We start from the raw sequence: 24596 nt of genomic DNA, 5'->3' as shown, positions 1-24596 counted from the left end.
CTCCCAAAGAGAAGCTCAACATTTTCATCCCTGTTACCTCTAGTCTGCTTCCTGTATTTTCCTTAATGCCAATATCTCTAAACCCTACAGCATTGCAAGTCTCACCACTGTCTTGTACACCTTTCCTTTCGTTCCAGAAAATACTTTTGCAGCATATCAAAGCTGAAACTTTTCTCCACCCCTTCCAACTTGTTTGCACATGTTTCTTAACGTCTTTTCCAAACTACATTGCTCTGAAATTTTGACCCTATGTACTTAAAAACCTCCATCCTTTTCTCTACTCCCTGGAGCCTCACCATTCTGATTTAGCATTCACAAATATATATTTTGATTTCCAGTGACTCATCTTTCATTCCTCTCCTTTCCATGGCATACCTACACTCTTTCGGATTTCCTCCACCTGTCCCCTGCTCTTAATTCCAGATCCCAATGTTATCTGAAAACACCATAGTCCAGGGTGATTCCTGTTCCCCTCGTCTTTCAGCCTGTCAATCACAATAGCAAACAAGAACGGGCTCAAAGCTTATCCCTAATGCAGTCCGACCGCCATCTTGAACTCCTCTGTCACCACCACGACACATATCACCACTGTCTTACATCTCTCAAACATGTCCTTCATCACTCTAAAATACTTTTCTAGTTAAAAATGTAAAATTAACTTGTATAATAATCTATACATCCATTTCCTGGTTAGTGATTGATATTTCTTAGAAGTCTCAAAGGTACCACTTTGATGCTTATGGTTGGTTCATAAAATAGGGGTTATGGACATTGCAAAGATAAAGGGAAAGGCAATTGATAGAAAGTCACACTAGATAAACTGAACTGTCAAAAGCACTATTGGTTGTTATTTTTTGGGTTTCTAAATATGATATTTTATATATTGTATGTAGTCTATATGTTATTATCCCTACACTAAGATAAGAATTTGATATTCTTTCTAGCTAAAAGTCTACTGTGAAACTTAGTGCTTATGACAAAGCTTGAGCAAAATATTGAATTATTTAACCATATTTTGGTCAGTATGTCATAACAAAAATTTAGATATTATTTGTTTTTCATTGCATTCATGTTTTGTGAATAATTCATATTGCTCAAAGTGTGCACAAGCACAAACTGTTGCTACCCTACAGACATTCCTCTCTTTAGCATCTTACTGTGCTTTGCTAAACCTTTAGTCAGTTTACTGCACTCCCTTTCTGTGGCAGTTACTTGTGCAATTACTTTCCTATAATGAGTAGTTTCTGAGAAATGTTGTATGTGTATTCTTATCCTTTTGACATTTGGCTGTAATATCGGCATAAAACAGCCATGATGCATAGAGAGAGCATCTGGTTTCATTCAAACACTTACCTGTGCATACACTGGATAGGACATCAGAACATCAAGCAGGCTTTAAAGAGGTCCGCCAAGCTACAAGAACAGTCCATCGGGCGGCACTCCTGAAACAGTCCGCCTATTGTATTGTCCATTGTCATGATTGGACAGATGAAAGGGAAGTGTAGGATACACACCACACCAATGCTGCTTTGTTCCCTCATCCTGGACATAATTACCACTACAAAGCCGAATTGCCCAAACTGTGTTCGCCAAAGGAAAATCACATGGCATGGAATATTGGCCTCTGGGACATTGTCTGCTTTCTATGTTACATTACGAATGTCTTTTATTACACTACATTTTGTTTTTATTAAGTATCTTGCATGGAGAATAAATAGCAAATGAATCTTTTTGGTTTTTTTTTTCAATTTATCTTAAAGAAAAAATGTAAAAACCACAACACATAAACAGCAGCAAATTAAGAGACCTGAATTTATAATTTGTTGCACACTGTGGTGTTACTTTGTGGCTTCTGGGGTCTCTAAACACATTTCTATTACCGTAGAGTGTTGAGTCCTCTTGTGCAAATGCACTGGAATCTGTAACGTTTCGTCTCTGCATTAACCCTGTGTCACTTCTTAAGTTCTGTCCTTGGGTCATAACTTTTCAGTTGCACGTTCTCAAAACCTACTGTACTTTTAGGTAACTCTTTCAACCTGGCTCAATGAAAATAGTCTCGACAATAAGGATCAGATGATTCAGTACAGCATGAAGCAGTTATCAAGATGTATATCACCTGCACAAATGGACCAGATTGAAATCAGCTCATCAATGCTTTCAAATGTTATGACACGGGTATTGGTCATTTGTGGGCTACCAACCATTCCTTGAATTAGTGTTTATGCATGTGTTTACTGTCTGAACAATTGTCCTATATGTACTTGGAGCTATTATTGGGGGCTGTAGTTTGGACTACAAAAAAAAGATTTGTAGAAATGGATGCTCTCTGCAAGTAGGGGATCAATGAGTGCATCTCAGTGCACTTTTCACTCAGTAGACTGATCCAGTGTTAGCCTGCTCTGAAAGAGTTGTGCAGATAACAGCTATTATATTCACAGTGAGTTTGTCACCTGGGATCCTTCCTCTTTACCCCATCAAAGATGAATCTAAGGTGACGTTCCCTTTCTCCACTTATTCTGTGCTTCCATTGACAATTTCTGGATGAAGTCCATGTTGTCATGTTCTTGTCATATTACTATTCTCACATTTGTGGATTGCTGAAAGTTTTTGGTTGCAACATCTATAATATGCAAATTTGTGAATTATTTTAAAGGGGAATTTTATTACTTTATGGAAAGTTCTAAGTTACTTTTCATACTATCAACGAAGTTTATACTTTATAAAATAAGATTAAATGTCATACTTAAAATATTTGTTATACAGTTCAGATTTAGTGTCAATCAATTTAGTACTCTGCTTCACCATACTTGTGGTCTTGCAGGTTTATATTAAAAAAGAAAATGTAAACAGCAGCATTCAGATCGGGATCTCAACAATATTATTGTTACCGTACTTGTCTCTGAATCTCAACAATATTATTGTTACCGTACTTGTCTCTGAATCTCAACAATATTATTGTTACTTGTCTATCCAAAGCCACAGGCTAAAAATGAATGTTCAGTTATGTAGCTGACCACATATCTTGAACAAGAGAAGATAACGTTAAGCCATTGTGTGTGGAGTGGGATCAAGTGATGTTGATTGGAAAAGATTTGTAATGTAATTCTGGTCGAAATCTTCTTGTGGCAACTGGAGTTAAGTTTCTTCTTTTGAAAATGTTTCACCTCTCATTTGGCCTCTTTGAGAGGCTTCATCAGTTTGATGATCACGCCTTCAATGCTTCATCATCCAGTCCAGTTGCATGAAAAAGATTTTTACCAGAATTTACCATGACCTGCATGATTGAGAACATCCATGGGCATTTATAATGTAGAAATGTTTAGTGTGGGTATGCTTACCAGCTTAACCACAGCTGGAATAAAAATGAATTGGACTTCCGGCTTATATAGCCATTGGGAGATTTTAATTCATGTTTAAAACAAAACACCCAAAATTTTTGGCAAGCACAAAATATTTACATATTAGTAAAGAAAACTGTAGGACTCTTTTTCCCTTAAGGGGAGGGGTCTTTATTGTGAAGTCTGTTAAAACAAAGAAGGTCAGATAGCAGTGAAACTTCCATCCATCCATCCATCCATCCATCCATCCATCCATCCATCCATCCATCCATCCATCCATCCATCCATCTTCTGCCGCTTATCCTGCACTCGGGGTCGCAAGGGATGCTGGAGCCTAATCCAGCCGTCATCGGGCGATAGGGGGGGTACACCCTGGACTGGGTGCCAGGGGTGCCAGTCAGTCACAGAGCCGAGGAGAAACTTATTAGTCATTATTTTTCCCTTGTTAAAACAATTAAAAAATAAGAAGATATATCTATCTATATATCTTAATGTCCTGGCCCTTCAACCATTTTACATCCTGATTTAGCTGAAGATTGCCCCTGTGAATTCGTGGGAGGGACGTTTTCTGTGCAATTCCCTTTTCTTTACAAGTAGGAGACTGCAAATTTAAACAATTTATGAGAAAAATTAGGCTGTTTTTCAACCTGGCCAATCTGTCATCTTAATCTCAAGAGAAATCTAGTAAAAGAAGAACCTCGGGGGTCAAGTCAAGTTTTAATGGTAAACCTTTTGTCTTTCTTTTTTTGTTGCTTTCAGACCCACATATCCAGATTGCCACCAGGGACAGTTCCTGGGCAATCCTTGGCCATTGAGGGAGGCGTTTGTCGTCTGATGAGTGTTATGGAGTGAGCCACAGTCGCCTTTCTTCGTTACTTCCAAAGCAATTTAAGCAATACTCAAATACAAACATACTCACCTATGTGATGCTTCAACTAATAAGCTTTAGCTGTTTTAACAGGTGTTCAGGAAGAAGAACGGGGTGGTTGCTTCTAGTTAATGCACTTTTACAACTCTGTGTCTACAACATGTGCTCTAAGCCAACTCAACCCCCACCTCTGAGAACAGAGATACACAGACTCACCTGGATTAGACTTGATGCACCATTGCCTTGTTGCACGTTTTCTTTTCTTTGTTACTCTTTTCCAACTATAAGTGGCATTCTTCCTTTTGTGAATAAGCTATTAATTAGAGGTAAACAGGGTGGATGTTGATCTTATTTTATATTGCTAAACAGATGTGACTATTTTCAAACCTTTGGTAATTATGGTGCAAGATCTAAGTTGTAGTCAAAGTGCTTGTCCATGATAAAAATATCATATGCACCTTGTAGAATGCAGGCAACTAAAGTTGATTATTGTGAATGGAGCTTTTATATCCATGTGGGTTGAACAGTGACAATGTGAATTGCAGTGGCAAACACCTTCTGTGTACTAATTCACATATTATTAATCAGCATACTGTATTATGTAGCATACTCTGCATCTTATATAATGTCACATTTAATGTATAACTAATGCAGAAACAGAATTTGTTTTACAGCTATTCTTTTGAAATGTGAACACTTTGCTATTGCATGTACAAAACTTTGCATAAGTCACTACCCATAGATCAGTGTTTGGTCAATCAAGATAATGTACTTAATGCACTTCCAGAGAGACTTTAATACTCAGGTAGCAGTAATTGATCACATTGCTGAAACGTGACTGTTAATCATCATTTAAAAACATTCATGTTTATACTGTTGCAATGACAATAATTTCATTGAAAGGATTAAAAACAGACTGCAGAAGTCCCTGCTCTCAAAAAGCTTTTGAATGAGCGCTATGGGGATTTTACTTTAAAAGAGTAGTGGTCTAACTTGGCACTTCTTTCGATTTGCTGCCTTTCTCTTTCAGTAATGAGAATTCCAACATCAGCCTGACCATTGTAGTGCTTGTTTTATCCTGAAAATGCAAACAATTGACAATTGTTTAAGCTTTGGAAGTGGTAATATGCGCTCTCTTGGCTGCAGTCTCCAGAAGTAAATAAAATCTTTGTTGCTACTTTTTATGTTGCTTATTTTGTGTCTATCTTTAGTTACTCAGGCCTTAAGGCATGAGGCACATTATTTAAATTGCAGTGCTTCTAGTCCAAAAAAGACACATATTGCTATATCTAGAAGAGTTTGTTTAAGGCCTAACAGACAGCATTATAATCTCCACTGTGGATAGCCAAAAATGTATAGTCTAGGAATAAATTACATACTGGGCAGTTTCTGGTATGGAGAAAGAATTGTACATAAGGATTTAAGTATGCCAAATCTGCTTTCTATGCAAAATTAGGTTTACATACAATGTACAACTACAACAGACTTTAAGAGGTGTATCAAGGCAACCTGAGCTACTGTAAATTATTGCCATTTTAAGAACAATGTCAAATAGAGATGAGTTCACGGTATTCGGTGCTCGGATGTGAAACGGAAAAGTGTTTCAGCTACATCTACTGCCAGTTTGCCTTTCGTATGTAGGTGATGTGACAATCTTTTGACATAAAGAATATAAATGAATCTCCTGGTTCAGGAGATGTGGTAGATGATTGATAAGGACAAGCTCTGCTGTCGGTGTTTGTTTTGTCCCACACACTTTCTGACCTTTGATCTGACGTGTTCATCTCAAAGGACATAGATGCCCCTCCCCCAAACTCACACCATTCTCCATTAGCTTGATTATGTGCTGTTATAGAACACCCACTTTTCATCATTGCTAACCTCTGTTGTTGGGAGATCCTCAGCCCTTCTCAGTACTCTGCCCTTCAAACATCATCCCTCTCTGTCCTGGATCCCCTTGGCTTTGAAAAAGGATCCAGAGTCTTTAAAAAGTGGACGAAGCCCTGAGCCATTCAAGGTGTATCCAATGCTTTGTGCTCAGCAAGGCTCTTAAATGCAAAACAGACGGTGGAGCAAATAAAGATCAAAGGCAACAGCCTTGCCTGCCTGGCCTGCTGTCCTCGCATGCCAAGCGTTGCTGTCACAATGAATCACAGCCATGCAGCTTCTGTGCTTATGCACCCTCACCCCAACCCAAATCACCACCTCATGGCCACCAACCCCCTTGTCACTGTCACAGCCCAGTGCTTACCATCAATACACTCAGGGTCAAACCCAACAGTTTGAGCGGGCTTCATCATCTTGTTGACATTGACTTTGAGAAATAGGTATGGTTGGATATGTGTCACCTCCTATCATCCTTCTCACAACACTCGGGCAAACACGAGAGCCGGGCAAGTTCAGTTTCACCACAATATTTCTCAACATGAAAATCTGTATTAAGTGACTCTATGTTCTGTGTATCCGATCACACGTGGAAAGTTCCGTTAAGTTTCTGTTAAATGATGGAATGGAGAAATCATGGCCACTAACAATTCAGAGTGAGGGTGAATACTAAATGTACTTCTTGCTCCATCATTGCACTGCTGCAGGCAAAGTAGCTGCTTCTCTTCCATGTTGTGCTCGCAAGGGCTAAGTAAGGCACCCTGCTGCCCTCGTAGAGGATCTGCCACATGACCTGCTTATTCAGCTGTGACCCCCGACCCACCCCAAGACAAGACTCGCTTTTCCTACGGCAGGCATGGTGCCAGAGTCCTCCCAATCCCCAACTCCAGCAGTTGCTCATAAGATAGGAGAGCTGATGTTGGAGAAGGAGGCACACAGCAACTAGATAAGCAACCACCACATCCAGGTGGGCTGTTCCAGATTAAGAGACCAAAGACAAACCTTTCAATTACTTTTGCCTTGCATTTGTTCCCTGTGATGTGATTTTGAGGCCCAGACACTTCCTGCATTGTGCTACACCACCCATAAAGTAGCAAATTGAGAGACTGAATGAAAGAAAGTAAGGGAAAGGCTAAAAATTGCTCTTCCGCATCTGCGCCACACCACAAAACAAAGAGATGTTGATTGCTGCCATGTTGCGCATTGTGGGAACACCTCCTACACAAGGATCTTTACAGTGAACTTGAGTCATTACAACAAATCACTGGAATCCATGGCAAACATATTATGATTTTTTCTATATATATTCTGTAAATACAGACAAGTAACTTTTAACCAGTCATATATCTCCAGATTTTTTCCTCTATTGAACTCTCTTTTTCTAATTTCCACATTTAGTTCTTGCATGGATTTACTGAGAAAAGACCCACCCTTGTCAGATTTGGTAACAACAGTGTGAGTACTTTGGACTCTTAAGTCCTTCTCAAAACAAAAATAGAGGCAAAATACCAACAATCATATCTTGGTAATTCTTAATGAGCCCTTGCAGATCCTTGACAATATACCACTAATAGGGTGCTTTGCATCCTTTGAAACATACCAGAGAAGAGTCCTGAAAATAGTAACACTAAAACGAGACCTCACTGACGCCTCAGCAGCCAGCACAAGAAGCTTTTCTCTGCAAACAGTTTATCGTGCCACATTCATTTTTACTTTGATTACAGTGACAATTTAAGTCACTCTATTTGTACCTGGAAATACAGGAATCACAGTGCTGGCTTGAAGAATTGGATGGGACAAGATGTAAATATGTTATAGTAACTGGATGTTCTCTAAAAGGATGGTTCCTGTCATTCTTATCAAGACTTCTTCATCAGAGTTTGGTTCTAACATTTTAAAATAAATACAAGCCCCCTGCCATGTTCCTATGCATTCGATAGACTCAGCTAAGATAACAAAGCTTGACAGTGTATATGGGCCTCTGATCATATTTTTTTTCTTTTAAGGATGAGTAGACTTCAGCTTGACCAATAGCAATCTGATCATACAGATATTTATGTTTTAAAAGAATGTTTTGAAGTTATTCCCAACAAGCATCCGATGGTGTGCAGCGAACAAAGGTTTGAGTTTGAAATAAATGGGTAGACTGAGGTATGTGAAGGAATTCTGGGTAAATACTGAAACAACCAGGCGGTTGGTAGTAGCACCTCAGGGGTGTTGAACATGCTGAGGCTTGCTGCATTGCAAAGACAAACCCTGCACCAGGCCAGCTGTGCCACACAGAAGACTCCAGGAATGGGGGCACCATGAATAGCGTTCTCTGTGTGACAATGACTGCAGTACTTAGTGGAAAGAATCGGTAAAGGTCCCTTCTATGGACAGGCAAAACTGTGTGTGTGTGTGTTAGTGTGTGTGTGTGTGAACACACTGTGTACTGAGAAATTACTTAGGTATTTGTGGATGGATGCCAAAGACACAAATAATTTGAGTTGCTTTCAAGGGAATCGTACTGTCCTTGAACCTGAAGAAATATCACAATCCCATCAAAAGGCATGTCCCGAGGGCCACACTAGATGGAACTAATGAAAGTCTTGTGCACTGGCATTAGTCCGAAGGGAGGAGTTTAATTGTTGAGATGTGATGCATTTTTTCTGGTGGATCTATTTCTCTGACAGCAAGAGGAAATTTAACACTAGCTTCTCTGAAGTATTGGTCATACAGTTGACATGCAGAGGCAGTAAGGTGCACAAATTGTTTTTTTTTTTACCAGCAACAGAGTAAGTGACTTTTTAGAATTTTATTTAAAGATTTATAATCTCAAAAATATTTCCATACATTTGCATTCTTACATTCTTTACTCACTATAATTTTCTGTTCATAACTTGAGATGGGGATACACACATTGATGATGGAGTCGAACAAGATAAGTCTCAAATTAACATTCAGCAAAAAAGTGACTAAAAAACACTGTCACACATGCCCGACTCAGGCACAGCTACAACTCAATAAATACTTTACAAAAACATAAGAGACTTTTTTACAATGAAGATCTTTCTGAGAGGGAAAGTGGAGACTGTAGCACTTTATATTCAAAATCATTTTAAACATGTGCATGCTAGATAAATATACAAGTTTACATGAGAACGCGGATACTGCAAATAACTAAATGGGAAAAGCGGCGTACCTGGCCATTTGTACCATCCCACTAATTCCTCAGCACAAGCCTAAAGGAATTCTATTATGCAATTACCACAGGCCTTTCAGTTTCACCAAACATAAACAATCAATGGAGACAATTAAGAGACAATCTAAACAAATTTTCCTATATAATTGATTTTCCCTTTACAAATAGAAACTCAATTCTCCCTTTTGTGATCAGATCTGAAAAATGTATTGGACAAACTTAGCACTTAAAAAATACAGTATCAAAGTCAGGTTTCATTTTTGAAAAATGACATTCCTCTGTGCCTACATTTAGAGAAGTCAAGAATAGTTTGGCGTGTCCAAGTGTTCAAAACTCATGTTCATATCCCCTTGGTTCAAAAGACCAGCAGTAGCACTTATTCATCGTAATGTACGTTTGTATGCTTTTTGACCGAAGAAAGATTTCAGCTTCATATTTCAGGTTGAGCTGAGCACTCGAGCCGTGTATTTTCCTTTCACTTTTGAAGACAGTTAGAATTCTCTTGCTTCTTCAAATTGCTTGTAGTAGTCCTCATCCTGTGGGTTGTCATGACATTTCTGACCATTATTTGGTGGCCTGGCTTGGTTGTATCGGCTCCAGTCTCCTTTGCATATGATCCAGGGCAAGATGTCCACTTTATGGTGCAAGTCAGCTGAGAACTCGGTGCTTATGAGGTTCGGCGTCCCGGCCCCTTTGCCGCGAGTGATGAGCTTCATATTGTCATCATAGCAACAGTGCTGGGCAGCCAGTGTAGTGGATTCCAGTGTCAGCATTGAGCGGATGCAGTAACGTGCCGTGGGTTTATAAATCTCCAGCCTCTCCTTTGGCCCGCTGGCATCTTTCCAACGGAAATCCCGACGCGATGGGGCATCGTGTACGTCGGCTGTGCTGTACGCCACCTCGGTCGGGTATGAGCAGGGGCAGCTAGGGAGGTCGTTCGCCACTTTACTCATGTATTTCTTCAAGAAGTCACTCTTGCAGTTCATCCACCGCTCACAGCTATCTGTGTCTAGAAGATATGTAATCATTCTCAAAATGGATATTCTTCTTCTTATTGAAAAATAACAAGATTAGAGATAAAGTTTATTTTGTGATGCATGATTTGATTGTTTGTCTTTCCTAATTTAAGTGGCAGAAACAGAGGCCGCTACAGCATTTAATGAAGTCCACTGAAGTGTACTCGTGATATACAGTGACTGCATGAGAAAACCAAGGGTGTGCAGGAATGCTGCCGCCAGATGAATGCCTTTGATAGAGTAAGAAGAACATTTGATTGAGGGATAATCTGGACGCCTCTTACCAACAAGAAAGAGCTCCGTGGCGTTGAATCCATCTGTTCCAGCTAACAGGCTAACTTCAGTCGCTGCTGTCTTGAAGGCATCTTCAATACCTTTAGTCGCAAAATGAAGATTGGGTCAAAAATGGAGAGCCTCCACCTAAAAAACGATCTTACATTTGGCTTATACACTTTGATACACTTTTGATTTCCAGTTTTTACCTGGGCAGTTCGGCAAATCACAAGTCCTAGACTCTGTGGCTGTGCAGGCGTAACCGCAAGACCTTGTTCTCTTCTGGTTACCATGTCCACAAGTGACACTGCATGCTGACCAGTTGCTCCAGTCCCCCTCTCCATCCATGTAGTCTGAATCCGAGAGAAAGAGAAGCTCTGATGTAGACCACATGCTGAACATACTCGAGCCTGTTAGCATGCCTCACTAATAATAAGTGGGAGGAAGACATGAAAGGGGAAGTGGGGGGCTCAAAAATCTCTTGACTTGCCCCTCAAAGTAAATATCCAGCAAGCCTGTCTGCACACACATACAGACAACACACACTCTTTGTTATACAGTCCATAGTAACTTGGAGTTGTTCAAGTTTGTGTGTGAACTAACAGAGAAGAAAATGTCCTTCAGTGCTACACAACATCTTGAAGATAGAATACAAATTTACATTTCCTCCAGTGCCTGAATATCATTGGTACTTTCACACACACACTGGCACACGGGACACCGTTCACGCACCGTGATTCATTGGTTTGAAAATGGAAAGTGAAATGGCAACAAATCCTATTTAACTCCAATTATTGAGCAGATCCCTGTAATGGGTATACATGGAAACAGTTATACTGGGCTCTACCCCATCCACACAACCACATGCAAACTCACACATGCACACTCTTAAAAGCAGTACTCCATCAATGAGGAGAATTAATGTGGGCATGTTGGGATGGAAGTATTTCTGGCCAAGGTCCAAACCCTCCTATACACCTCCTCCACTGCCATCTGCCCCTCATTATGATGAGATAGCCATCCAGCGCTGCCTCGCTCCACTTCCATAGGTTATAACTGTTAAAGAGCTGGTCGCTGCTCAAAAACATAGCAAAAACCAGCTAATAATTCAAAGAAATGTAAGTCATGCTAAGTCATGCCTGGTCTCATCCCACAGATGAGATTAATGAAAGCACAAAACATGATCTTATAGTGGATAATCCAGATTAATTCTCACTCACAGGTCTAAATCTACAGCTGAGATGCAGATAAGTAATTTCCTTAGACATTAGTCGAGTTTAAACAAAAGGAATGAGAATGAGACCGGATAAAGTGATAAGCCAGAGACTATCGACGTTGTACCTTGTTTGACTGAAAATGGTTATCAAGTTGTACTCTCAACCACCGTATTGCTAGAGCGGGTACATGAAAATTATATTTTCCACACTTACATCCAACCGCACAGGTTTAGGTATGCAGCAACTGGACTTGGGCTAGACGTACGCTTGTACATTGTATGGACTGCACCACAGGTACATTCTTCCGCAAAAGGTTTATCCTACTTTTGGTGAGTGTTTTTACAATAGTGTGGCTGGCGATGTGTGCTCCGGGCCTCGCTGCAACTTTGATGTTGTGAGGCATTTAAACTGTGACACGTAGCTAGCTCCACGCCATAAAGGAATCTGTCTCATAAAAGAGTGTTAAGGGCTTCAATCAGCGGCTCCCAAAGGCCCGCCTGGGATAACAGCACTTATTATGGTGACAGCCTAAATCAGCAAATCTGTAAATTACAGATATCACATCAGACTGTGGCCCTCTGTGGAAAGGCTGAAGATCAGTGCTTAAATAAGAGACTACGTGTCCTGGTAAAAACTCTAGAGTGCATTAGCTTAACTGCAAACACGCAAACTTCCTTTAATTCTCACCATATTCGGATGGAGATTTGCCTCCTCTCCTTTCCCAGTCCACTGGCGGACGGAGAAAATTGCTGTCCTCACTGTTGCTTCCGTAGGAGCGATCGCGGTCTTCTGTTTGATGAGTCGTGGAGGACGAAGTTGAGGAGTGAGGCCACCAGTTTTTCCAGTTGGGAGAAGCCCAGTTAGGTTTACTCTCCTTGTGAAGACCTTTTTCTGGTTCATGTGCTTCCAACCCATCCACCACTTCAATGGTCACCTGTATTTATCAACAACAATAACAATTTCAAAACATTACAAGTCAGATAGCTGATGATCATACCGTATCTAAATCCACCAGTACACCATCATTGTTAAAATGTTGACAATTGGCTGGACATAGAGAGGCATCCCTGTCAATAGGGAGCGAACCGACAGATTAGGATGTTGATGACATTTAATATTGATGTTTTGACATAAGATCACATAATTCTTAAACAATTTAAGTTAAAATGTTTTTAGATTCTTTTTGATTTGATACCTAATTTCATTTTTACTTCCTTTTGAACTTTTTTTGTAACCTGAGGTACTCGGGGATATATCATTAGCGTTTTTGGAGGATTACGTTTTTTTTTTTAACTGGTCGCATATACACTCGAGCTGATATCGAGAAAGCCTTAGCACCGTTCTTTTGTTAGACCCAGTATTTTTTTTGACCGAGAACTAACTGCAAAGCATTTGCTGATTTGTTTGAGGTAGTTTAGTTTACTTTACTTGATCATCACACTTTGGATTTTTGCTTGATCTAATTTGTTTTTCCAATTTCACAACACTGACTGCGTTGACTTCAGATCCTGCTCTTTTTTTACAAACCCCATATGTACCGCCTTCTCTCGAAACCTATTTTGCGAATCGGTTTTGAAAGATGCTATAACTAAAGTTTGTTACCGGTATTATTTTATCAGTAGTAGTAGTAGTAGTGTTATAGATGGGTCAACTGGGTTTGGGGAGGTGACACTTTCTGATACCCCTCCACTCAATTTTGCCTCCCCTGTTTCTGTACAAATACATGTGCCTCCCAGATGAGTTGGGACCACTACCCCTTCTCCAAAGCAACCCTCCCACCTCTTGGGCTCACTCCACCTAAACACAAAGTTCAAAGGGCTACTCAGCCTCCTCCAGACCATGAAAGCCAGATGAATCCAAGGATCAAAGAAAGCCCTATCCTCCCCCTCCTTCTCTCCCACAGCCTCACGCCCTTGCTCAATTGGTTGTCCCACTCTTTTCCCACATCTTGAGATGTTAATACACTTTGTTCATCTTCGGATTTAACTGTGATGCCCTCAGAAATGGAAAGACCCCCTCGCTGGATTAGACAGGAGAATGATTTAAACATGACAGCGGTTACCCGGCCATCTGCACTCAGAGGGACTTATGGGTGAGGGCCGGCCACACATTTACATAAGCTGCCGTCTGTCTTCCTGCACATGGGTTAGGGAGTAAGGCATCGGTTAGTCTCAGCCTTTATGATGGACCCCGGTGTCTATTTTAAGCTTCCCTACCAGCCAGAAAGTGTGAAAGGAGGAGTAAAAGCATTGAAGTTCAATGACAGGTGCAAATATAAATAGACGATCACCTGGATGTTAGGGTTCTGTCCATTGATATCAGCTTTGGAGAGGTCTGGAAAATTGTGCAAGTCCAGGAAGAAGGCTCCGGGACCGTCCATGTGTATGTTACTGGCCGTGCCTTGTGACCAGGGGAGGTTGGCCGGCCAGCGGGGCAACCGATGCTCCGGACCGGACCTCCGGGTATCTGGAGTCAGTTGGACTGATGAGCTGCTCTTTACATTTATGATGTTCTGCTAGGGAGAGTAATTAACACAAAATAATATAAATTCATTGCAGTTTAATGAAAATAAACGTTTTCTTCTAACATAGGTAAAAATATGACCCTATATTTCACTTGGCAGACTTAAACTCAGCAGCATTAAAATGATCTCTCATGTTGACAAGGAGTTCATGTGACCATGACCCTTGTCATAAATCTTGCAGACAGTGGGCTCCAGACTACTTCTTGAGGTCCAGAAAGAAGTAGACACTGGAAAAAATAGGATAGGCAGACTGAAAACTCTGTCACCATCTGCTTTAACAAAAACACAGTTTGTCTCGCGGATGCGTAGAGAGCCAATGTCAGTTAGACTGTATGGGTTTCCATTTTTAACTGACAGAATGTTGCTGTATTGCCCTAGTGATATGATGTGGACATATATAGCATGTTCGGGTTTCGGCCGGGAGAAAAGAATTACATGAGACTGATGGTTTTCCAACACAGAGGCTATACAGAGAAGCCTAAACAAACATTGCAAAATCATTACTTCTGGTTTCTTGTAGACAGAAAACATTTGGTCCTCTGACAGGGGGTTGTAAATTCATCCCAGAACGACTGCTGAGGCATATGTCCCCTGTCAGGTATGCATAGAAGGAACAATTACTCCTCAATCAGACAGAAAGCCATAAGTAGTCAGCAATCATCCATTTGGGGGTGGCAGAAAATAAGTACAAAGAAAGCCATCAATCTTTTCCTTGTTTTCTTTTTTCACGTGTCATTTCTTCCGTCCAGGCGTTTTTGCGGCCGCTTTAGGCCCGAAGACACAGCAGCGGTGCTATACTGTTGCGGTAGCCAGTTGCAGACAAAGTGTCAGCTCAGCCACATTGTGGTGGGCATAAAAGCCCCCAGTGGAGCAGCTTGTGTCCGTCCAGCCAAGGTACACTCTGCAACAATACAAGCTCTATAAATGTAGATGTTGCTGCGCTGGAGGAAGACTTATCTATGTACAGGTACTGTACATGTAACTTAAATTCAACTACAAAGGGTAGAGTGGCTGCACACATTAATTCAGAATTAGCTCCATCAATACAACACTAGATCAAGATGCATTTAAAATGACAGATTCTTAAATACAAACTACTGTAATTAAAAGGAATTAAAGAAACTACCCTGTATTTCCTCTTTAGGTTACAGTTCACTTGTAAACACCTAAGAGAAGGTTTCAGATATTATAACAGGATACTGGAAGCTCTTTTTTTTTATTTTATTTTTTTTATTGAGTACATAATACCAGTAAAAATAAAGAGAAGAAAAGATAATGCCTGTTTTGCTGAACCAAATACTTAAGCCTGAAAAAGTCAATTGAATTCGGGTAGCTTGCATGATCCAACCTTCATGGTAGCATCACTGAGCCCCATTTACTTCTTTTGGAAGCAGTGAAGCTTTGAATTGACCATGTGTTGGTTCTGCTTGGTCATTCACTAGATACACACTAGATACTTCATTGGGAGTAACGCCTTACATTTAAAACTAAAAGGTAAATACTGTAGAATATATCTGGTTTCTTAATCTAAATTTTAAATACTTTTTGATATATTTAAAAAAAAAACAATGTTCCAAGTTATTTCTTGATTCACATTCTTTGGGTATTTTAATTTTACTAACCTACCAATATCAATTGAACATATTCCTGGCAGATTAATATGTTTTACCGTACAGATTTCCTTATTGAAGGTGACTCTCACGTAATGCCTAAAAGATTTTGCTGTAACTTCTAGTGAGTTCCTTCAAATTCATGCTTTATTTCAGCAAATTATTCCCAAGTATTGCAATATTCAACATATGGTGCATCATACTACCGAAAAAAATTCCGCCTGCCTGAATTAACCAACCACACAATAACTAAACTCTCAGTCACTATTAGGAAGCAAATGCTAACTTTTTCAAAATACAGAAAATATTGCATGTTAATCTTCCATTATCTTCCATTATCTGTTATGATTCAATATAAATAGAGATGCTTTATATTACGCTGCATAACACAAGGAAGACTGATTATCTAATCCTGATACAAATGTGAATTATCTAAATTCAAATTTTGCCTTGTAGTAAACAGGGGATGATGTTAAGATGAAGGAAGCTCAGGAGTTTAATGCTGAAACTGTACCTGTTTGTATGATACACCTTTCTTTACCTCGGCTCATATGTCACATTACTTTCACAATAATATGATTTAATTTCACACAGCACTTGCATTGTACTTTGTAAATATTACAAACAGGAGAGCCAGAAGGAAGACAGCTAATTCCTGTTGGACAACCACTGTAAGCTCAAATAAGATGAATCCTTTGCTGTAAAACTCATCACGTCTGCAAGTATCTATTAAATAATGAGAATTAAATGGAAAAAGCTTGATTATTTTAACAATGTAAATACCAATATCTGCTACATTTGAGCTAATTTTCCAAAATGAATGCTGATTTTTAAAATGCACAACCATTACATTATGCTTAATATAAAAGTGACCCTCCAGTGCTTCAAGAAAATAATTGGAACATTTTTTTTCCTCAAAATGATTATATAATGGTGTGGACGCTGCTATGATTTTAAAATACCTTTTCTGAGTAAAATTAGATGGTACCCGTTTAACTTGCTATGGGTTATGGCACACTGCTTTCACGTTTTATGTAACCAAATACAGGCCTCAAATATTGAATGTTAGCAACTTCCCTTACATGTGATGATATTGAAAGAAATGAAATCGATATGCATGTTATCCCTTTTTTAAGTATTGTGTCAGGTTTCAGTATTTGTCCAATTCACATTAAGTTTTCTGTTTTCCCAGGTTTCAGCAGAAAGTTACACAAAAAAACTAATTTCTTGGCCATAATTTGACGACTTGTTTCTTGCAGTGTAGCATGAGTAACAAAATACCGAAATATTGCTGACAACCAGGATGTATTCTCTTACAAGCACAAGGTTTCTTTATACCTTGATCTCTACTGGGGACTCAGCTCTCTACACGTTCAAAAATTCTAATGAAAAACAAGTGTCTTAAGAAATAACAGGAAAATGATAAACAAGCCAATTAGCTATCAAAGAGGCATTGACTTTTTAATTCCTCTTCCTTCTGCTGCAGGGAATCTTCAAATCTTTGGACTTAAAACCTTAAAACACTTTATAGCCTTGACTTTGACACTTTATAGTTTTATTTGTATTTCTTATCCCCCCCCCCCTTTTTTTTTTTTACTGTTTATACAATTTCCTACTATTATTTATTATTGTTATGTTTTACTTGAAACTCTGGCACAACAATTTACTTTGGGATAAATAAAGTTGTTCTTATTCTTATTCTTATTCTTATTCTTATTCTTATTCTTATTCTTATTCTTATTCTTATTCTTATTCTTATTGCAGTGGAATGGTGTGACTTTCATCAGTCCCAAATAGTCAGGATGAACATTGCTCGCTCACTTTTCCAAAAAACACTCGGTGGAAAGTAACCATTAAAACACACTGTTCCCTTCCATAAGCCAAACGTGTAAGATTAAGCAGGAGTTAAACTCGCAACGCTAAAAAAAGTACAGACCCCATCACTCGTCTGCAGGCGCTCTCAATGAGGTACGAGCTTTAATTTGGAGATCAAAAGTGACAAACCATTCCTCAGTTCATTTGGGGCCCTCCCAGGATGTCACCGCCTTTTCTAAAAAGGAATGAATGAACACTTGCACACACAGGCCACCCCTTCTCGCTCCTCAAAGTGTCTCCTCTTCTTTCCCGCTTCCCCCTTTTTTTTTTTTTTTTTTTTGAACTTTGTGAGGGCTGCTTAAAGGGGCATGACTCCATTTTCAATTTGGAACAACTCGGGGGTTCGTTCCCCAGGGAGGCTGGCAGGAAATGAAGGCGGTGCACATTGTGCCAGATGCTTTTCTTATGTAGGTGGAAGAGAAAACTATCCATCTCCTGTCATGCGTATCATGCTGAGTGTACCAATGTGTTCATTTACCTGATCACACAGAGAAGATACACAGCTGTGAGATCAAATGTGCACATGGTGGATTTAAAAACACAAGTTTAAAAACACGAGCAGGATTTAATCACCAAACTTTTTAATGTTCTAATCTTTCAATTAGGAACATAGAAAGTTTGATTTTTACAATAATTAAATTTATGCTGCTCTTGAATGTGCCTCTTGACCAGAATCTCAGCAGCGCAGACGCATGAAGTTCCGCCCTGTTTTGTGTTCTTGTTAATCCCATTTTAAATATGACACCTTGGATTGACAATGCAATCAATGGGGTGTGACAAGCCGAGTCAAAAGATGACATCACCATTCTAAGAAGAGGGTTTCTATTTGGAATCAGTGACATGTGTTCGGTACGGGGAATCCCTCCCGCTTTGCCCTCGCTTTGCCAAATCTGGCGTTGTGACAAATATTGAGTACATTTTTGAAATATTTTCTCTACTTTGCATGCTTTGATATCCAAGCGAATACAGGCCTGCTGCAAAATTGTTTGGCTGTAAGGATGGCACTGATACAAATCATGACAAAAGTCAGAGGGGGAAAAAAAAAAACAATTTCCCCTGTTCACTAATAAAGCATTTATGAGCTGTCACCATTCCAGTGGGCATAAATACCCATTTATCACTGGAACATGGAGAAAATATTTCAGTAGCAAGCTAAATATACATCAAAAGCAGCTGAGGGATGCTTAACACTCTTTGAAAAAGCCTGTTGATCCCGGACCAAAGTTAACCCCCGGGTCATGATTTGAAATAGGCAGTTAAAACAACAGTATGAAAACCACTCTTTCATGGTGTCATGATGTCAAACGGTTCCCCTTGTGAAACCCTGTCGGGGCACCGCGGCCCAAACTACGGCACAACCCAAATAGATGTCAGGAGTTGCACATGGTGTCACCGGAGCTGCATTTTGGACAAAGCCGAAACTCCAAATCAGAATAGAACAAAACCATGAAGGTGAAAGTTTCTCGTGTTTTCTTCAAGAAACAGTGAATCTATTGGCGAGACCCAAAGATTCCTTGTCCGGTATAGAATATAAAGCATAACTAATAGATTATTCGCAACTGGTTACTTGATCTGCTGCAGGCAACAAGTCCAAGATGGGGTGGGGAGGGAATCTGACCCGCCACCTCATCAACCGACCGCCAGGATGACAGTGATGATTCCCTGCTGACAGAAGTGCCGGCGGCTTGCGTTTAACCCCTTGACAACAGGAGGTGTCTCTGGAATGGGGGTCTGATCCCTGACCCTTCATCGTCTCCTAGTCCTCCACTGAATGACTGGCACCGCCGATCGGAAGAACGCGCCCGTGTTTTTAGGTCAACCATCCCCCTGGAGACTCACCGGTACCCCCAGGAAATCTCAGCTTCCCCACGTGGAGATTCCACGTGAGGAAAGAATGATTTAAAAAAAAAAAAAAAAAAAAAGTTAAAAGTCATCAAATGTTTCCCCAAGGCAATGTTTGCGTAAAAAGTGCGCAGGTGACTCACCTCAGTCCGAGCGGCGTCCTGGCGGTTCACAGTTCCATTTCCCTGCGGCAGCGGGCTGCTCCGCAGCACGGTGATGTGCAAGGTGAGGAGGAGAAGTCCCAGGAGGAGCAGAAGTTCCGCCGTCAGTCGCACCATCCTTTTGACACGGCCGCCTTTGGGAGTCCGCAGCACTGGCGAAGGTCCAACTCCGCCTCCTCCCGGTGCAGAGACCCCGATCTCCGGATCCGCCGGGGACGAGGAGCCGCAACACCACTTCGGAGCCACGTCGGGGATCACAATTGCAAAACGGATCAGAAAAAAAGATCGGGAATGCGGTCCTAACGAAAAAAAAAAAAAAAAAAAAAAAAAGGTCCACTTTGGAGATGAGGATAAATTCCGTGGTTTTCTTTGGGGGTTTGTGGGTTTGACCCTCAAATATGAAATTCTCCTAGTTTACTGATTGTTAATGTTTTTCAGTAACTGCAAGGCTGACCCCGCGCTTTTCCTCAGATCTTAAGTCTTAACTCTCCACATTCTCAGCCTCAAAATTGACTTTTACCAAGTTCCACCGCAGACGCTTTACGCATTTCTTGTTGTGTCCACATTCTGCGCAATCAGTCTGCTGGATCCGACGCGTATTTTAGAATTTAAAAGAAGAATAAACAAAAACCCAGATCTGCCAAAAACAGATCTTCCTGGTGAAAATCGCCCAGCTTCATAAAGCATTTCCATCCATGACGGTGCGGATCGTCTAACCACACGGCTGGCGTGCGTCTCTGACTGGTTGTGCTGCAGGAAACGAGTCAAACAATATCACACGCTTGTCTTGTGCGCTCTTGAAGTACTGTTATACTATACGCCCCCCGTGCCGCCCCCTCTTAACCCTTTCATCCCTCTTCACGACTCCTGGCCAAACTACAGCCCGACTGGAGACCTGCGACATTTCTATTCATGGCTTCCTGCGGGGACGCGTGTGGGTCACGCACATATTCGGAGGAAGAACCTTCTTCCGAGTCCGGTATCGCCACAACGCAGCGTAACACGTTTACGCGAATACACATGTTCGAGGAATATCATCGCAAAGTCCTCAAAATGTAAAGTTTCAGTATAAGTTCAACCGCAGAGTGCTCGAAAACGGCCCTCCGCAGGGTATCAGCTTCAAATGGAATTAAGAAAACACCCCAGGGCTGCCCCGCAGAGCGGATTCTCTCCGAAACAGCCTCCAGCAACCTCCGGTGGTCCCCGGAGGCGCACCGGGCACGCTGGCGCGTCGTTGCGCAAAGGAAAGACACCTGGAGGCGCGCCTTGTCTGCGACGGAGGGTCCCGTAACGCCTCACTTCGGCGAGACAAATGGTGCACAACGTGGGTCCCCTTTGTTAGTTGTTTTTTTTTTTTTTTTTTTTTTATTGTCCCCCTTTTAAACGATGACTTTTGTCAAATTAGAGCGGATGCGGTTGCAGCTCCGGCGGATCACAAAGGAGACAACCAAGAGAGACGGAAGCTTGAATCATGTGTGGCGAGAAAATTAGATTACATCTGATGCAGTTCCTAGATGAAACCTTTGAAGATAAACATTCTAACATAACATTTGCTCCTTTTTTTTTGTGGTTCAATGATATTGTCAGCCGATGATGCGCGACGCACTGGTCAGACTGCGCAAAGACAACGCACCATCAGATGAGCTGGCTTATTATCGAATCCGATCCGCTATTGCCTTATAAGTCAATTAAAAAGCAAATAATGATATAAAAACATCAAATGCGAGTAGCTTATTATGACAGGGGTGACTTTAAAATCCATCTGACTCTTTTTTTTTTTTTCCTTCCACCACATGGCACGTTGTGTGTCAGGCAGTATCTATAACGCTGTTGACTCGGAATCTGTTGTAAAAGCGCCAAGATGTCGTCATGAAACATTTTATGGGTTGGATTATATTATTCACACTCGTATGAGCTTGTCAACTACAAGGAGGGCTCGTATAAACCATGTCTGTCAATCTTTCGGCATGACGTGGGAAAACAAAATCTGACACAGCCCTTGAAATGGACTCAGGTAAAACTACCAGCTGCCAAGTCTATAAATGCCATGAAGTCCATTTGAAAGACAGCAACACTGGAAATTGACAACGATGAGTAATGAGGAGCCCTGCAGTCATTAGATCATAAATGTATCTGGTCTTCAATGCTTTCATTTCCGACATAAACCAACCAGTTTTCAAATGGCTATCGAAGGGCCCAAAAAAAGCAATTGCTCTCCGTACAAACCCTTTATTCCTTCGACACGTGATCGTCAGAGCGGGGCTTTGTCACAGTATTTGCATCTTTTACTTACTCCAGGCACAGCGAACTGTCTGAATCATGTAAATCTGTCCTTTGTCTGTTCAACTTCAAAAATCACTTTCCAGAATTGCAAAATCTTTCTGCAAATGGAAAACAGAGAGTGGTGCAAATACTCAGACTGCTTTGGACACTGTGGTGGACATCAAAGGGGTAGCAGAGGATTCCCCTTCAGAATAGCAGCTACATGCCATTCCAATAAGTGCAGTGTATTTGGATCTGCAGTTCAAAAGGGGCTGTTGCAGGCAGGCCTCTGGGGCCTTGCCACCAGTAGTCTGGCTGCACAGATGTTTTGAATGCCAGCAGAGACCATTTGCTACTTCTGCTGAAGCAGAGGGCAGTTCGAAGTGATGCTTGGGAAGTTTGGCAGGTTGTCCAGGTCTCGTGACAGCTGGTGATTATTACGAAGGGGGAAGCGACGGTACGATGAAAATAATAATGACGATGATAAGCTTGTGGGGTAAAACATTTTTTGTTTATGCTATCTCTTATAGCCACCACCCCCGGGGAATTGGGTTTGGTCAAGCGAATATATTTTGAAAATCTCAATTTCAAATGATGCCTATATGCGGTGACTGCAATAAAGTCTATTTAGTCAAGTACTGGGCAAAGCGCTGTGCAAGTAGGACTGTAGATGTACTGGTTATTTACTTGATGATATCCCTATTCTGACACCTTCTCAGCCTTTGGGCCAGCTAGGTTTCTTACGGTCATGGGGCTAAAAACAGACTTTTTTTTCTGATCCGATGAAAAGTTATTTTAGTGATAGTTGTGACAGCAGTAAACACAGCAGTAAAATGCAAACCTATACGTGCAACCAAAAGCAGCCATACAAAAAGATGATAACATCACATGATAGTCGAACACTAATTTGACAATTTTATTGCATAATAATTGCATTAATACTTAAAAGTACAATTTGTTCATGGAAACCCGTCTTTACATATGCAATGTGGAACATGATCAATGTGCTGTATTACTGTTTTTACAAGAACTCTTCATCCATCCATGGTATACCTTGACACTAGCATTACCTCTGCTGAGCTATTGAAGTCATGTTTGTCGTTTTCATAGTGATAATTCCTTTTAAAAACACACTGTCCGGTATTTTTTTAAAAGAAAAACATCTACATTTATTCTGTCATAGAATCTCCAGTTTCTCCAAATTCCCTTTTATAGCAAAGAAAATGTGTTGACTGTAAGTATGACTGATATGACTGGCCCCTGCTTATATTTGGAAACCTCTATGTGCTTTCATTGTAATATAAAGAAAAGAGCTTTTATACTTACCTGGAACAAAGATGTGGTTATTCAACCAGAAAACTTCTCACAGTTGGACACGCAGAAGGTGCAATCAAGGTTTTCACTATCATTTTTGGAGTTGCAGTGTTTAAATTAGGCCTCCACCAGACGCAGCTCACAGATCTGTCTTCCAGGAGTCATTGTGATTCTCATGTCTGAAAATGGATGAACGCAAAAAGCTGTTAGAAAAACACAATGTCTTCTTTGAGCTTCACGATGAAATATGCATTTCTCTTGCTGTGCTAATATTATGTGCAAAAATGTTGCTGGTATGTCTGTACAAGTTGGAGTTTGCCTTCGTGCAGATCAACAATAGAGCTTAATATTTGAATACTCCACACGGGCAAAGGAGTGGGGTATTTTTGAGATAGAATCCAAACTTTAACATTTCTTTTAAGATACCCGCTTTCGAATGTACATCAAGTCAAGTAACTGTGTTTACATTTTGACCGAAGGTAAAAACTAAAAAAAGAGAATGCTGAAGATGGATACACATTTCACTGTGAATCAAAAACCAACTTTTCTGAACTATCTTATGTTTATGAAGTGGTTTGTGAGAGGATTAATGAAACAGTTTTCCATTGTTTGAGCTATAGGAGCCAGATGTGAATATTCACTTACAGGACAATGTCACCCAGTTCACCACAAAGCCTTCAGTTTTTTTTATCCCTTTAACTTTGAAGTCTCAGAACCTCCTTTTTTGCCTGTGTTTGTATTTGAGATTCATCTGATGTGTTTTACAACCAGGGTTAGATATTGTTCTTTTAGCTCATCTTGTAAAATGTTATCACTTGGTTGTTTATATGAAAGAGAAAACACAAACCTGGTCATGTCCCGAAGGCAAGTGTTGACTACAGTCAATGTGACACATTGTGAAAACACATTTATTATCCATCTATAATCCTTCCTGCGTTAATCAAATGATTACCCTATACCGCGAGAATTTAGAGTTCAGTGCTAATTGCCGGTTTCGTTTTTTTGTTGGCTCAGGTGCTGCATACCCTGCATGCTTACCTTCACAACTGTTGCGAAGTTTGCGTGAAACAGAAAAGCAGGTCTTTAAAACATCAGCAATTAAGCTGTTAAGACCTGGTGAATAAGAAGTCTCTCCGCAAAACAAGCCATAACATCTTTTATACAGTACAGTGTTTGTTGAAATTTCTTTGCATGTCAAGGAGGTAATTCCAGAATGATGTATTATTCA

At 40.5% G+C, this 24596-nt stretch overlaps 2 protein-coding genes across 5 annotated transcripts in view; one reads left to right on the top strand and one right to left on the bottom strand.

Annotated features, from left to right (window-relative positions):
- tasp1 (taspase, threonine aspartase, 1) overlaps nucleotides 1–5353 on the top strand; it is a 28930-nt gene extending 23577 nt beyond the window's left edge. For 2 of the 3 annotated variants that reach the window (XM_086161451.1, XM_086161432.1), the window contains 2 exons: nucleotides 4098–4186; nucleotides 4300–5353. In XM_086161451.1, coding sequence (XP_086017577.1) covers nucleotides 4098–4186; nucleotides 4300–4552 — 342 coding nt within the window. In that variant the 3' untranslated portion in view covers nucleotides 4553–5353. Of the gene's footprint in view, nucleotides 1–4097 lie in introns of all 3 variants that reach the window. The other variant, XM_086161442.1, reaches the window with a different exon arrangement.
- A 3521-nt stretch (nucleotides 5354–8874) lies between these two features.
- ism1 (isthmin 1) lies at nucleotides 8875–20536 on the bottom strand. 2 transcript variants are annotated; one of them, XM_086167051.1, is made up of 6 exons: nucleotides 19775–20536; nucleotides 14071–14295; nucleotides 12468–12714; nucleotides 10773–10916; nucleotides 10575–10664; nucleotides 8875–10283 (listed from the first exon to the last, which is right to left on the bottom strand). In XM_086167051.1, exons 1-6 carry the CDS (start codon nucleotides 19907–19909, stop codon nucleotides 9766–9768), a joined length of 1359 nt encoding a protein of 452 aa, XP_086023177.1. In that variant the 5' UTR covers nucleotides 19910–20536; the 3' UTR covers nucleotides 8875–9765. The 2 variants fall into 2 exon arrangements, with proteins under 2 accessions (XP_086023177.1, XP_086023185.1); XM_086167059.1 differs by having other exon boundaries at nucleotides 14071–14292; nucleotides 19775–20055.
- Between the last annotated feature and the right edge of the window lie 4060 nt (nucleotides 20537–24596).

This window comes from Fistularia commersonii, chromosome 2 (genome assembly GCF_037954325.1).
Source record: "Fistularia commersonii isolate RoL2024-O1a breed Wild chromosome 2, RoL_Fcom_v1.0, whole genome shotgun sequence".
NCBI lineage: Eukaryota > Metazoa > Chordata > Actinopteri > Syngnathiformes > Fistulariidae > Fistularia > Fistularia commersonii.
The sequence above is the reverse complement of the archived record's forward strand: the minus strand, read 5'-3'. Positions and strand labels throughout refer to the sequence as shown.